Raw genomic sequence first — 16,557 nt, forward strand, 5'->3', positions numbered from 1 at the left:
TGAAAATGATTGTAGAATATGGACCTTTTAAGAGTTTACTAAGGAGTTAAATGTTAATAGTGCCCTTCATAGTCAAGCACTCTGAGCCTTAGGCAATTTTAGAAACAGATGTCCTGACATGACCATGTGAACCACCTGCATATTTTGAACTCTGAAAACCTACTTTAAATCTTCATTGTAATCAGCTAAAATTTGATTCTGGAGACAAAAATGCAATGCATTTCCAAAAACACAAATACCAAATAAAATATGAAGACTTAACTGATAATGACCTTTATTTTTCTTTCATAAAACAAATCATTTATAACTAAACATTCACCACTAGTAATCCATTTCTGTGAAAATATTTTACAGACAAAATGTAACATATCCAGCATGATTTCAAAGGTGTGCTACTAGTTTATTGCCTTTAAGACATCAGCAACAAAGCTTCTCTAACTTTTTAATTGATCATAAATCTAGAAATATCTTGTAAACTGTGCCATTCAAAACACTATCATCTTGATCTTTATATACTTTCTTCACCTGTCATGTCTTACTACTTTTGCTCTTACTGCCATTTTCATGCTAATCACAACAGTCAGAAGAGAAGTAGCAACCAAGACAGCCCAACCAGGCGTGTTCCTTGTACTTCAACAGTCCTCTGCCTCCTCCGGAGAGGGCAATGGAGGAAATTGGGACATGCAGGGAAAATCTGAAAATCCATGTGTGGATTTTGAGACCAAAGATTGTCTGTAAGAGCTCAGCAGTGTTTGTTCTTCAGCATGTTGAAGGCCCTCTGGTTCTTAGCCTTGAAAGCCATGATGAAATGATGGGGCGCGATCATTCCACGACCCTCCTCATCTGCCTGGCCCTCTCTGTGAAACCATTTACAGAACAACATCTGCCTGGCCCATGAAGATGTAGTTCAAACCTAGCGACACCACACAGAAAAAACCTGAACGCAGTGACGGAACGGCAGAGATATTCAGAAAGGGCTCTTGGGGCTTCACTCGCACTATCCACTCCATATGTTTATATACCGTATAAACACACGGTTTTTTCATAAAAACACACTTTGACAGTGGGTCAGGCTGCTAACTTCACTGTTACCAAGCACTATTTAATGGGCTGCTTAATGCACAACTAACCTAATGGAACAAATTAAATGGAACCGTTGACCCAAAAATGAACATTTTACCATTATTTACCGTACTCAGTCTCATGTTGTACAACTTTTTAACTCTTTTACTGGCAGTGTTATTTTAATTGTTTTAAGTTGCTAGCCCCACCAGCATTTTTTGAACAAAAAAAGCTGAGAAAATTGTGTTTTTGTCAAAAACTACCTCCAGATCAGATTCAGAACGATGATCGGAACATTAGCAGATAGTTTCCATCAACACCTCCAAAGCTTGTACAGTCTTACACCACTTCCTGGGTTGATATTTAGTTCAGTAACGTTATGCACTTTTGATTTGTATGCTGTTTGATGTTTGACGATCACATTATTTTACATATGCATCTGCTTAAATATGCAATCAATTGTTTCTTCTTCTTCTTATTCACCTGTGTTTTGATCCAGAGATTTTGTACCCTTTCAGAAGATGTGTAATAGCGCCCCCTACCGTATAACAGTGAAAACACGGGAAGCCTAAAAATTCCTTCAAAGGGGGGGAAAGAGTTAAATTAACACCATACTACTGATTGCACCTTTAAGAGCAACTAGCTGCTTGAATTGGGAAGATTTTGTAAGTTTTTTTCATAACCAAAATATAGCAAGGCAATCTTTGTTTAGCAAACATTTGTGGAACATTTGTTTTTGTAATCTTACTCAAACATAGCTCACAGTTGAGTTCACAGAAAACCTGTTGGAAGCTATTTCAGTCTGTGGTAACTGACATCATGTTACAGATGCTGTTCTCAGAAATGAAGTGGAAAATAACCTGAAATATTTCCTTATTTTTACACACTGAAAAACAAACAAGCATTACTAACAGGAACACAATTATGCATTCAGTATGAGAGGTTACAATGATGTGCTTCAGCAGCTCTGCGAGGCAGATAAAACTGTCCACCATGTTAGTGTTACCATTTACCAAAGCTGAGGAAGGCACTCACCCCGTCTGATGTAGGGACACTTCTTGCAAAGGATGACAATCTTTGTGCTCATGGTTTTGCCAGCCTGCTGGATAGCAAGGTTACCTTCCTTGTAGACATTAATTATGGAGATGGTGGCGTACATGCTACCTCCCCGCATTACAGCGGAGATGACGGTTCCAGTGATCACTAATAGGTAAAAAAAAAAAAAAAAGCTTTAGAGACTAATTTTAATTACTTGAATTGCTCAGATCTATACCAAAATTCCGGCTTTGACAAAAGTTTTGTCTTTATTAGGGAGCTTTTCTTAATTTCAATACTTTTTACTTCAAATAAACTAAACTATGGAAGCCTGTTTCCGCCACTGAATAAAAAATAAAACGTAATTGCAACTTTTACACAACTTTTTTTTCCCACAATTCAGTTTTTTTTTTTTCTCTGAATTGCGAGATTTAAATTTGAAATTGCGAGTTATAAAGTCAGAATTTCTAATTTATTGCTTGTTTACACCTTGAAATTTTTTTTTTTTTTTTTTTTGGGAATGTGGGAATTTTGGAATTTTGAGTTACAAAGTCAGTAATTTTCCCCCTATTTTTGACTTTTTTTCCTTACCATTGCGAGTTTAAATCTCGACTTTACTTCTCAGAATGTGAGTTTCTATAAAGCATTTCTGACTTTATAAATCACAAATGCAAGTTTATATCATGTGAGAAAAAAGGTCAGAATTGTGAGATAAAAAGTCGCAATTACATTGTTTTATTTTTTATTGAGTGGTGGAAATGGACTAAACTAAACTCCTTCCAAGAAGTAGAAGCAGCAGAATCAAACTAGTATATTTGGAAAATGTTAAATATGGCTTATGTCTACTATTTGAACAAAAGTATTTACCAACCGTTTACCCACAGTCCACTGCAGTCTATTTACACTAGAGCACTGTATCCCACACACAGATCCACTGTGCTGATGGCAAAAATGCTCAAGAAATCTTTGAAACACACTGACACGAACTAGCAGGCAAGCATACCACTTTTAGATTATAGACAAAATGTGAACAATTGGTGCTTGTTTCCATTTACTCTGATGCCCCCCACCTACAAGGTCCCACCTCACTTTGCACCTGTGTTTGTGTGTGTGTGTGTGTGTGTGTCTTCATGTGTCAGCAAAAAAGTTAGTATCAACCGCAGAGTGCTTCTCTTACCAAAGTTGCTGGAACAGTAGTGGCTCTCAGGGGTTCCCTTCCGTTTGCATTTCTGTTGACACAGCGCAGCAGAATACTTCAAAGCTGGAGAGGAGAACAGAGATAGCAAAAAAAATAAAAAATAAATAACCTTCAAAAAATAGTTTTACTGTAGCTTACTGACTCTGAGCCAGCAGAGATTGTCTTTTAGTAGTTACATGCAAAAAGTGATAAAGTCTGGATTAAATGCAAGCTTCAGAAATTGGATAAAGATGATATCAAAGAAGAAATGGATGTAAAATTGGCTGGAATTCCTCTATATGATAAAAAATAAATAATAATATGGACCAAATAATTCTCACCTAATAATACCAGTACATATTCCAAATTCTTCTCTGCTTAGGTTTTCATGCATGGGCAAGAAACTTACTCATTAAATCATTTGTCAAATTAAATCCATTCATACTGTAGCAGTGTTGTACTTCAAGCTCCATTTAACACTATTTAGAAATCATTTTTTATTTTGTCCAGGTGGTAATTTCTGGAAACATATACTGTATTCAGCTTACAAAGCGTGGGGTCTGTAAGATTTTTAAATGTTTCTGAAAGACGTCTCTTTTGCTCCCCAAGGCTGCATTTATATTATCAAAAGTACATTAAAATTTTAATATTGTGAAATGTAATACTGTTTTAAAAAACAGTTTTCTATTTCAATATATTTCAAATTGTAATTAATTCTTATTTTCAGCATACTCATTCCAGTCTTTTAAGTCATTTTAATAGGTTGATTGGACAATAAAACATTTCACAGGGCCTAATTATGGTAAAATAATAATAATAATAATAATAATTAATAATTGAATAAATAGTTAAAGTTTTATGAAATTAATTGATTAGACATGCTTTTTCATTATTAAACTTTAAATAAACCATTAAAATGGAAAAAAGACAAAGAAACAAAACAGAATTTGGGGAAAATGATTAGGATTTGAGGGAAAAAAAACATTACATTTTATAAATAAATATATTTTATAAAACATTTAATTTATAACAATTAAATGTCTGTTAAGATTTTAAAACGTTGTTAAATTGTAGTGTAAGTTCCATTATTTAAATTTATTAGACACACTTTTTAATTACTAAAATTTAATTTAACCATTAAAAACAGAATTCATAACAATTCAAAGAGAAAAAGAGGAATCCAAAAAAATTTAAACATGAAAAAAAAAGAAGAAAAAAAGGAAAAATTACATTAAACATGGTAGCATTTAAATTCAAGTTGGGGACGTTGAAGTTGGCCTTTTCAATAGTGATGTTTAATGAGTGAGTAGTCATGGACTTTTAACCAAAAGGCAACCCCTGTAATGTAGGCTAACATTAAACTCACCAACTACATACAGTATGATTAGGGAGAATAGCCCTCAGCAGCAGGTTTTGTGAATGTACTTACGTATAGGTCTGGTGGTGGTGGTGGGTGGTGCTGTCGTGGTTGGTGGAACGGTTGTGGAGGGAAACTTCTTGGGTCTAAATCTGTAATGAGCAATAAAGCCATCCGCTGTTAAACTGAGATCTGAGAGGAACTGAATGAAGAGCTGATTCCCCTCTGAGAACACGGGTCTAAAGCAGAGAGATACACAGAATGTAAAATCCAACTAAAGAAGTACTGCTAACATCTACAGGCTTATCTACTGATGAATATAGAGCAAATGACTGAATTAATATGATGGATATAACATATATGATACATACGCTGGTGGGCTATCACCACAGTATTTCCCAATTCTTTTAGCATCATTGATTTCTCCACCATTAAAAATTGCTACGTGATCATAACGGCAGTAGTAGTCCCTCTCCACATCAAACTTCTCAAACTTCACCTCTATAATCTGTAAAAAAGAACAACTATTTTAGCTATATGCAGATCACACAGAAGGAATATCTGCAATAATGATCACATCACACTTTAAATCAGCGGTATTTGCAAAGCTGGGACTTCTTCACACATCAAGTTAAAAGCTTTGAAAAATAATTGCTCAGGACATTTTGAGGTATCATTCCTTTATGTAGACAAGTTAAGGATAAATAATCCACTAAAAACAATTGAAATTGTAATATGGAGTGAATAAATGAGTCCACCTGGTTCTTCGGTGCTACCATATGCCAAGAACATGTGACTCCAGCAGGATAGTCTTTCTCTGGCCAGTTAGGGGTCTTGAAGGTTCCTGACCGCTTCATTAATCTCCCACCACAGTACTGATCTCCTGTAAACATCCATTCAGACAGGAGTTTACAAAATGTTTCCTCTTTTAAATTCCATAAGAGGAACACTAAATATACACCGAGCATCCAGCGTGAGGTTGATTACCCCTAATTAATAGGAATGCATGAGATAATTGCACAGAATCATATACACTGGGCTTTAAAACGTATTTCCCTACAGTCTTGTCATGAGCGTGGTGCTTTTAAATGTGCAGTACGAAGGAAGTTCATGTACCGTTCCAGCCTTAATCTTTCCACACGTCTGAGACTCTTCCCAGATGCTGCTTCTAGCACTGAATGTGGGATTCAAAAGCACTGTGCATTGATTTGTGCAAAGCTCATCAGTCTGAAAAGCGCAGTGTGCTCTGATTGGCCAGCTATCCAGAGCATTGCGATTGGCCAAATGCCTCAAGCGTGTGATGGAAATGCTATGCCCCTTAACATGTGATGTGCGTCCCGAACACTGGCGTGACAAGACAAATATAATAAAACCCATTACAATCTAGGCATTTGTTGCATCCAGTGGGGACATAATTACTGATTATAATGACTTATACTGTCTTTTTACACGTTGCGTTGCATCGTGCCATGTAAACATAAAACCATGTCTGCATTTGTGATCGGAGAAACGACAAACAACAAGCGCTACTCTACACTGTTCTAAACTCACGTTTGAATCATCAGCGGCAAATCCTTTACATATGTAAACGTACTTATAGACTGTGAGTCAGAAGCGCCGGCATTGTAGTCTTCTCTCCCAGGATCAGGAAACAGTCCTCCATAAAATGCGCAGCACACATCTGAATATTTGGGTTGAACTGCTCTGGAACAGTGTTGTAAATACAACTTAACTACTGATTTCTAGTTTTGTCCTCTTTTGAAAGACCAAACAAAGTATTTTCACTTTCACAATGAAACAGGATCTCCACAACATGGCACTGGCGGCAACAGCACGAATCAAAGTTACGCCTTCTTTCTGTGACCATTTGGACGGCGTTATGCAAATCTTCCCACATCATGACGTAGACTTGTGGGGGCGTGTTTAAAAGAGGCATTTTAGGAGGCCGTGAATGAGTCTAAACTTTTATTAAGAACATCTCTTCGCCAGACTTTAATCTTTGCAACTTTAGGGATCTTGTCTATTCACGAACAGCTTGTAACAGTCCAAAGAGAAAGGAAAACTTGAAATCTCATCATATGACCCCTTTAACAAAAGCCCTGGGGCTGTCAAAAGTCCACCTGATGATGCAAAATTATGCATTTTTGTTGACAAATAAACAGGGATATCTGGATGCAGGGAACACAGAGAATGAATACACATCATTTACACATACTACCAAGTAGCGACATTCTTAACAATGCAAATCTGGTTGAAAATCGCCAAACTATCCTTTAATTGTCATGAAATTAATGTGAAAATAATAACGGGTAACCAAACTAGTAAGCACTGATGCAGCTTTTCCACAAAACCAAAACCTGATAACATCTGTGATCATGATTTTGTGACTGCAAGCTTCCATTGTTACCAACACACAACAGCTGTCCATTAACTTGTGATGGACAAAAAACAGAGACACACTCTAAATCATTACAATTCCAGCTGCCCTGCTCTGGCCAAGTAGATCTCTCGTTGCTTATACAGTTACTAAGTGAGCAAGATGGCCTCTGGGGGTCTGACCAATCACTGAATAACTGGAAAACTATCTGTGAGAAATTCCACATCAAGCCATGAAATACAGAGTAATGTTCTCCAGCGTTTAGCTCCTCCAGAGTGGTCTAAATCAACTGTCAGACCCTGCAGACAAAACCCCTTTACGTTTCACTAGTGAAATTAAAACCCGATTCTTCCTTTTTGTGTGAATTGACAAGAACTTTTAGTGATTTACTATACGGAAACTGTTTATCTTAAAGATCCATTTTCCTTCTCAAGCATTACACTCACCGGCCACTTTATTAGGTACACCTGTTAAGTTGCTTGGTAACATAAATTGCTAATCAGCCAATCACATGGCAGCATTTAGGCATCTAGTGGTGAAGATGTGGTGAAGACGACTTGTTCAAACCGAGCATCAGAATGGGGACGAAAGGGGATTTAAGTGACTTTGAACGTGGAATGGTTGTTGGTGCCCGATGGGCTGGTCTGAGTATTTCAAAAACTGCTGATCTACTGGGATCTTCACGCACAACCATCTCTAGGGTTTACAGAGAATGGTCCAAAAAAGAAAAAATCTCCAGTGAGCGGCAGTTGAGTGGACGAAAATGCCTTGTTGATGTCAGAGGAGAATGGGAAGACTGGTTAGAGATGATAGAAAGGGAAAAGTAACTCAAATACAACCAAGGTATGCAGAATACCATTTCTGAATGCACAACACGTTGAACCCTGAAGCAGATGAGCTACAGCAGCAGAAGACCACACCAGGTGACGCTCCTGTCAGCTAAGAACAGGAAACGGAGGCTACAATTCACACAGGCTCACCAAAACTGGACAATAGAAGATTGGAAAAATGTTGCCTGGTCTGATGAGTCTCGATTTCTGCTGCGGCATTCAGATGGTAGGGTCAGAATTTGGCATAAAGAACATGAAAGCATGGATCCATCATGCCTTGTCTCAGAGGTTCAGGCTGCTGGTGGTGGTGTAATAGTGTGGGGGATATTTTCTTGGCAGACTTCGGGCCCCTTAGTACCAATTGAGCCAACTGTTACTGACCATGTCCATCCCTTTATGTCTACAGTGTACCCATCTTCTGATGGCTGCTTCCAGCAGGGTAATGCACCATGTCACAAAGCTCAAATCATCTCAGACTGTTTTCTTGAACATGACAATGAGTTCACTTTACTCAGAAGCCTCCACAGTCACCAGATCTCAACCCAATAGAGCAGCTTTAGGATGTGGTGAAACAGGAGATTCGCATCATGGATGTGCAGCCGACAAATCTTCAGCAACTGCGTGATGCTATCACATCAATATGGACCAAAATCTCTGAGGAATGATTCCAACACCTTGTTGAATCTATGCCACGAAGAATTAAGGCAGTTCTGAAGGCAAAAGTACTAGCAAGGTGTACCTAATAAAGTGTCCAGTGAGTGTATATTGACCTCTGACTTCTTTAGGAACTGTCAGATAGCTCTTAAATGCTCTTTAAAGTTGACCTTTGCCCTCTTAAAAACAATCCATGCCTAAAAACATCTGAATTTATGGATGGAAACATGGATCATTTTGGATGCAAGTATACAAGGGAAGTATGATGGTAAACTGTTTATAAATTGAATCTTAAAACATCTACTAATCTCCTTTTGGCTCTGCAGAGTTGAACACAGCAAGTCAATCATATTAGCTGCCAATTTTATGGTCCATTTTTATGATGATCTTACCTCGTTCATTTGGGTTGGCAGCAGAGTACACGGCCAAGAAACCACTGCCAGCAGTATTGGCATCCGATACCATCTGTATGAGCATTTTGTTATTTGTAGAAACAAGGTCTCCTGGCCTGAATGTCCCACAGAAGCGGCCGAGACGCTGTCCATTGGCATGGCCGCTATAAACATCCACATAATCATACCGGCACAGGTTGTCACTTTCTAAGTCTAGTAAACGAAATGAGAGGACCACCACTTTGCCCTCTGGAACCTGAAAGAAGCAGACGTCATATTGAGACACAACTAGATCAGAATGCACTTCTGCTAACAAACATCTGGCAGACTTTATAGTCATCCATTTACTGTATATTGTTCTGAAATTTCTGTTTTGATTACATAATTCCCAGACAGGAGACAGGAAATGATAAAGATATGTCAAGGTGTGACCACCTAGATGACAGTACAGAATTTTTAAATCTGTAGGATTGTAGCAAGAGGAGTAGACTACATATTTTTACATTTTTGATTATGTTGAATTATGTTTTTAATGACATAGCAGAGTCTGATGTCCTATTATGACCTTTGTGATGTCTGTAAAAATGTAATGTCTAGTGTTACTGCAGCATAAATCATGACAATTTTTTTTTTAATTTTTTTTTTTTTCAATTTCTTTGTATTTTTCAAATTACTATGTTTGCAATGTTGTGATTCATATCAGAGCTGGATGGTTTATAGTTCATGGCTAAGAAAACTGAAAAATACTTCCTATTCCAATACATAATAGTATATATTTTGCAGTGGCAACATGGAAAACATTATGCGACATAATTAAGATTACTAAAATAGTGGAAAGTGGAAAACCCCTCTTAGTCAGACAAGTCACAAACTGAGGTTCTTATTTGCAATGATAGCAATGCAATAAAATGGTAGAATGAGTCAGGAGTTGCCACAAGGATGTAATGGCCAGCAGCCAAACCAAACACAGAACAAAAGCACACACATACTGAGTCTTGCCATGACTTTCTATTGCATCATCATTGCAGTACATGTGAATCACACAGTTTTTAAATAATACATTTTACTTTACCCATTTCAACACTTGACATACAGACACATTCAAACTTTAACAACTGAGAAATTCAGCCTGTGTTATCTGTTTTTGTTGTTTACAAACTTTTTAAGATTAAAGTTTCATTGACAAATTTTTGCAGTATGTACTTTATTCAGTGAAGAAGATCTGTAGATAAAGCATGCTATTTATGAATGCAGGTGTGTATGGATACATTCCTGGACATATATCACTTTAAGAAAGAAAAAAAAGGTACAAAAGCTGTCATTGATGCAGTACCTTTTTATAAAAGGTAAAACTTTTTACCTTATTTACCCCTAAAGGGCACATATTGGTACCTTAAAGGTAGACACTACCATGTATATCAGTACTGAAATCACACATTTGGTACCTTTTGAAAGGGTACTGCCCCAGTGACAGGTTTTGTACCTTTTTTTCCGAGAGTGTACTGCTGATGGATTCAGGGTTGCCAGGTCTACAAAACAAAACCATCTCAACTGCTTATCAAAACTAGCCCAATCACGTTTTTTTCTATGGTTTTTTCCCTCACACTATCGATCCAACCCGTGGACAGTGCTGGGTAGATTAGTTACAAATTGTAGTCTGTTACCAATTCCAAATTACATGACAGTTGTAGTTAGAAATGTAATCCATTACATTACACATTTTAGCTAATATAATCAGACTATTTTTGATTACTTTTAGATTACTTTTGACCTAATCTGTTTATCACATTGATTTAAATAGGACAATCTTGTACCATTCTGATATAAAAATACAAAGAGTAAGAAAATATATTCTATTCATTGTAATTACAGGGTTCCTACACATTTTCCATTTTAAAATTCCATACTTTTCCAGACTCAAATTTCCAAACCTCTCAGTAGATTTTTGTAGAGACCCACCAACATATCGTTTTGCCGATATGAGATATACCGGTATTGGTGAATATGCTGCTAATATGATTTTTTCTTTTTTTTACAGAACACATAACGCAGATGAAATGCTTCTAAATGGTGTAATTACTTAGTTTGTCCAGCAGAGTGCCATTGTTTGCTACTGGCAACTCAGGTCAGTGTAGAGATGCGCAGATGAGCTCAAACTACATCGAGTCCGCTACTTCAAATAAATTATCCCCCCGCCATCCACCGCACCTACTTTTGATCGTGACATTATGATGATTCTAATTCTTAGTTTTGCATGATGATATGATGAATGGATGGTACATTTTAAACAGCAGATTCATTGGCGTTACTGCTGATCTGCGTATCACACCACACTTCTGCAGTGCATACAGCTAAACGGCCACCGGAGCTGATCACGGCCACTCAGTCAGTGCTTGTGTTTATACTGGCCATGCCGTGGCCCAGAACTCATGCTTATCACATCGGTCACATCACATTTCCTAACTGAGTGTCTACACAGAACGTGAGCGGTGCGACATAATACAATAGAACCCATTATAATCAGTGATGCTGTCGACACGATGCGACACGACAAATCCTGACAGTAAACTGATGCCTCGTTCTATTTATGACATACTGACACAAAGTACAAATGATTTTCAATGGTCGCTTTGTCGTGTCCAGTGTAGACATGGTGTGTCAGCATAGTTTGTCAGTACAGTCAGTAACGTAGCGGATTGAAAAGTTAGTATCTCTCTGCAGTCCAATAAACGGCAGTGCAGTGGTGGCTTGAGATTGTTGAATGGGGATTTAACACTACGTTGTCACCTAGTTGGTAAGACTCAATGCTATAAAGTTATGAAACAATGTCCCCGTCTTTTACTCTCACAGTGAGCTTATCATACTCGTTTTTAGTATGGGTTTGTGATTTTTGTTTTGTGGATGTGGCAGACGGAATCGCAGAATCCATTCATAAAAACTGAATTTACTGTATAATGCGGAATTTCATGGAATTTGTCTTATTTTTTTTACACTTAAATCAAATTGCGATATAGACTAGTGTCTGTGAATATTAAACTGCAAACAACTATTTTAAATATGAATCCTCATGTTCTGCATGTTTATTTGATTACCAGAAAATACACAACACAGAATCTGTGAAAAAATATTATTCATTATTATTATTTATTCATTTTAGATGTTCACATTTGAAAAAGCGGGGCTTTCCTGCATAAACCTGCCCCTGTTGGTTTGGCAGTAGCTTGCTTGCCCTACACAGTTACCTTGTTTAGTTTCTTAATTCAAGTTATATATATTTTGTTCTATTTGTTTTTTTGTTTTTTTAATTTAAATTTCATGCTTACACAATTTCTAGTTTTATATAACCCATTTCCTTTGTGCATCATTGCCATCTTGCTATAAATAAAGCAAGAACATGGATGCAAATGAATTGATAGAGATCTACTTGCTCAAAATTTATAGTAGTACCTCTAATACCAAGGCCTAATGTCCAATTTAACCTCTGCGGCGGCGGAAAAACCATGACATGAAATGGGCTGATGGCATAATATGGCTGTGTGCATTGTCCTATTTACCAAGTTCAAGGGTCCATAAAAAAAAAGACAAATTGTGTCAGTATGGCATATTTCAAGGCCTTAGGTCTCTTTAACGCATATTCTGTGGCGGCCAAAAAACCCCACCGCGAAATGGGCTGATGGCACAATAGGTGGCTCAGTATGCATTGCTACATGCTAAGTGTAATGGTTTCTCGTGCGCACATAAAAGTGAGGTTTTTTTTTTTTTTTTTTATGGTAATTGAGAATATATGTATTGGGTATATATGTAGTATATTGTAGTATGGTGCTAAGAATGTATTATGAAGAAAGTGAAAATTGATAATGGTGAAGTGGTCGTTTTTGAAAGTGAATATAGAATCACTAAACAGCTGCCACTTCTTGTATGATAAACTTATTTTCATTAAATTATTCAATTTCTATCATAAAAAAAAAAAAAAAAAAAAAAAAAAAAAGTGGGGCAAAAGTCCGGAAATGCAAATATTTTCCCATACTCTGCTTTCTTTTTTCCATACCTGACTTGGACCATGGTTTACCAAACTGGGGTTTGTGACTTTATTGAAAAGCTAATGATTAATTAAACCATACAAATTAAAAATTTAAATAAATCATTTTAAAATAAAATTGTAAAATACTAAATATGATATATATATATACTAATATCTATATATATATATATATATATATAGGAGAGAGAGAGAGAGAGAGAGATAGAGAGAGAGATTTTTTTTTTTGTTTTTTTTTTTTTACCTGAATGTTATATTATCATGAACCAATGTCAGAGAACAATGAAAAAGCAAATGTGATACTTAATTATTAAAATATTTATTTTAAAATCTCAGGGGTACTTATTAGGTGAATAAGGTTCAAATGTCAAAAAATAAAAATAAAAATAAATAATTGGGAATTTCTGCATTACATGTAAATTAGAAATAATGTGAAATTTTGCATTTTAATGTGTGTTGAAAGACAAAGGCCTTCCGAAGACATACTAATACATGGTTCAGTAACCTACTCAGTGATAATTCAAATCAAAATTGAATGCGTTCATCAGTTGTTGAAAGACTTCTTAAACCTGAACTGATTTTTGTAAATCAGTAACATACTGGGTGATATTTAGTATGGTTTTCCGGCCTTGACCCGTACGCACAGAGATTGTTCCAGATTCTCTGAATCTTTGGATGATATTATGCACTGTAGATGATGATAACTTCAAACTCTTTGCAGTTTTTCTCTGATAAACTTCTTTCTGGTATTGCTCCACTATTTTTTCGCCGCAGCATTTGGGGAATTGGTGATCCTCTGCCCATCTTGACTTCTGCGAGACACTGCCACTCTGAGAGGCTCTTTTTATACCCAATCATGTTGCCAGTTGACCTAATAAGTTGCAAATTGGTTCTCCAGCTGTTTCCTTATATGTACATTTAACTTTTCAAGCCTCTTATTGCTACCTGTCCCAACTTTTTTGGAATGTGTAGCTCTCATGAAATCCAAAATGAGACAATATTTGGCATGACATTTCAAAATTTCTCACTTTCAACATTTGATATGTTATCTATATTCTATTGTGAATAAAATATAAGTTTATGAGATTTGTAAATTATTCCATTCCTTTTTTTTTACTCACAATTTGTACAGTGTCCCAACTTTTTTGGAATCGGGTTTGTATTTTAGAACATTTAAAAGATGGAATTATTAATAATTTACTGCTATTATCTGAATAATATATAATAATGCAAACAATAAAAAAGTAACTATGTTCTGATTATGAGAATTTTAAAATGGAATTTAATCTAATTACAATTACTTCATGTTTGGAATCTGATTGTAATCCAGATCACATGTAATCAGTTCTACCCAGCTCTACCAGTGCACTAAATAACAACCCACAGAAACAGTACACCCACATGGTGGAATAAAAACAAATCAATGTTCACAAATGTTAGATTTGATAGTTTCTATTCAGCTGGTAAAAATCTGGTACCTAGTATGACATGCTCATGTGTTTTTGTTTGTATTCATTGTGGTTGTTTTAAAATTGTTTAATGTTTCTTTTTGTATAATTTTACATATATAATGTCATTAGATTTGCATGATGATTGGTTAACTCTGCCATGATGATTTCTGATTGGTGTTACATGACAACAACACATCCTGTTTTATTCTTGCTGCAGTATTCAATTTTTAAATTTAAGTCTAAAACTAATTCACAGTTCTTTACCAGGCACTGATTTTCTTTCCGAAAATTTAAATATGGTTTTATCTATTAGACCCAAAACGTAATTTACAGGCGACATTTAGGCTGTTCTACCTGAATGCATGATAAATAAGTTTGTGTCTCTTACTGTAACTCTCCACACACATCTGGAATTCGGCGGATAGACGCCCGGATAACCCTGACTACCAATAACACCCGACTCTCCTGTGATATTCCCACCACAAGTGAAGGTCTGTCTAGACAAGAGAAAGAAATACAAATAAACCCCTGCATCCATGCAGCATTCATTCTTCTCAGTCACACACGAGCTTTCAGTGCGCGTGCATCATGACTGAAGAAACTTACCTGTCTGGAGTCTGAGCTCGCACATGCAGCGCGAGCAGCAGAGCCCAGGCCATCGGGACACCGCAGATCATTGTGAGAACTGACAGTGGTTCAGATCAGACAGTGCGCGTGTCTGCGTCCAGCTGCATTAATGATATCATCGGGCTCCGTCTGTCCTGAAGAGTTTCAGATCAGAAGCAGATCAATATAGCGTCTGTTCTGCTCTGTAGGAGGAGCAACACGACAGCTGAAACCTGCGATCAGGTTCATTTACCTTATCTTTATTAATTAAAAAGACAATAACCGTAAAAAAAATAAAATAAAATAAAAATCAAGTAGGCCTACATATGGTTAAAGTAAAAGTAAATTTTTAAATAAAAGCAAATAAAAATTGTGTACTATTTTTTTAATGATTTTGTTTCATTTTTTTTATGTATATTTTTTTGTTTAATTTCACTGTACAATATACATTATTTGCTTTAACTATACGCGCCACCTCGTGGTTTTAATTGTGCAATTACATAATTTATTATTCACTTTAATTACGTTTGTCTATTCAAATCTTTCAATATATCACTAGTTAGATTTTATAATAGTTCATCAATCTTTAAATCTGCTCATAAATGTGTTGGCTCTTTTTTATATAAGTAATTTTCAGTAATTTTCCGCAATTGATTAAACTTAAAATTTTTCATTCAGTCTTACAGATAATTTAGGTGTGCAATACATGTGTGTTGCAAGGTTTATAATTTAAGAAATGTAGCCTAATGTGTAGCCTAAGTTTGAAAATATTCCACTATTCACCTTTTAATTGAATAAACATTTAAATTCATATTCAGAAACATTCAAATGCAGATACTGAACATTCTACATAGGCTACAAAGATGAAACAGAAAAATGAAAAAAGAAAAGAGAGAAAAATAAAAAGTTCCAAGGAGGAGACAACATAGCTAAACCAGAATCAGGGTATAAAATATCAAGCAAATACACTTAATATTAGGTTAATAGTAGGATGTTGTTTAGTGGGGTCAACATATACTGAGTATTTATACTTAATATTATCTTCTGAATATAGTAGGTTTTAATATTTTTGACATAATATTGATAGTAGGATCTCGTTTAAAAAGCTACAATTCAATATAAAAAACCATTGAAAATAAAAAAACAGCTCATAAATTGTAATTTAATATTAATCAATGTCATTGTTCTAGTAAATTATTAACTGTTATTTTTCTCAGCTCTGTTGAGGATGGACCAATCAGAATTAATTATTAATTTATGAGGCAATATATATATATATAATTTTTTATTATTTATTTATCTATTTATTTATTTTTGCATAGGCGGAATTGCGCTTGTGCAGTCTATGGCCACCAGGACTCAGAATCAAATGTCCCAAATAATAATAATTTAAAAAATGTGTTTGGATATTTGTATTTTGAGAAATTTGTTTGTTTATTATAATTTTGAGGATGTGTTTATAGGCGGAGTTCGAGCTTTTCCTTTCTGTACTGGCCAGCAGAGGGCGCCCCCCCCCCCCCCCCCCCCCCGCTCTTCTCCATTAAAGCCCTGCAAAGTAGCCGACGTCTTTGCCTGAT

The 16,557-nt window shown here is 35.9% G+C and overlaps 1 protein-coding gene across 1 annotated transcript; it reads right to left on the reverse strand.

Moving 5' to 3' along the window:
• Positions 1–275: 275 nt before the first annotated feature.
• LOC109075831 (procollagen C-endopeptidase enhancer 2-like) lies at positions 276–15,182 on the reverse strand. Its single transcript, XM_042714084.1, has 10 exons — positions 14,981–15,182; positions 14,763–14,871; positions 8,885–9,140; positions 5,390–5,514; positions 5,003–5,139; positions 4,704–4,870; positions 3,275–3,358; positions 2,098–2,265; positions 888–913; positions 276–847 (listed from the first exon to the last, which is right to left on the reverse strand). Exons 1-10 carry the CDS (start codon positions 15,049–15,051, stop codon positions 743–745), a joined length of 1,248 nt encoding a protein of 415 aa, XP_042570018.1. The 5' UTR covers positions 15,052–15,182; the 3' UTR covers positions 276–742.
• Positions 15,183–16,557: the final 1,375 nt, after the last annotated feature.

Source organism: Cyprinus carpio, chromosome A24 (genome assembly GCF_018340385.1).
Source record: "Cyprinus carpio isolate SPL01 chromosome A24, ASM1834038v1, whole genome shotgun sequence".
In the NCBI taxonomy this organism is placed as follows: Eukaryota; Metazoa; Chordata; class Actinopteri; order Cypriniformes; family Cyprinidae; genus Cyprinus; species Cyprinus carpio.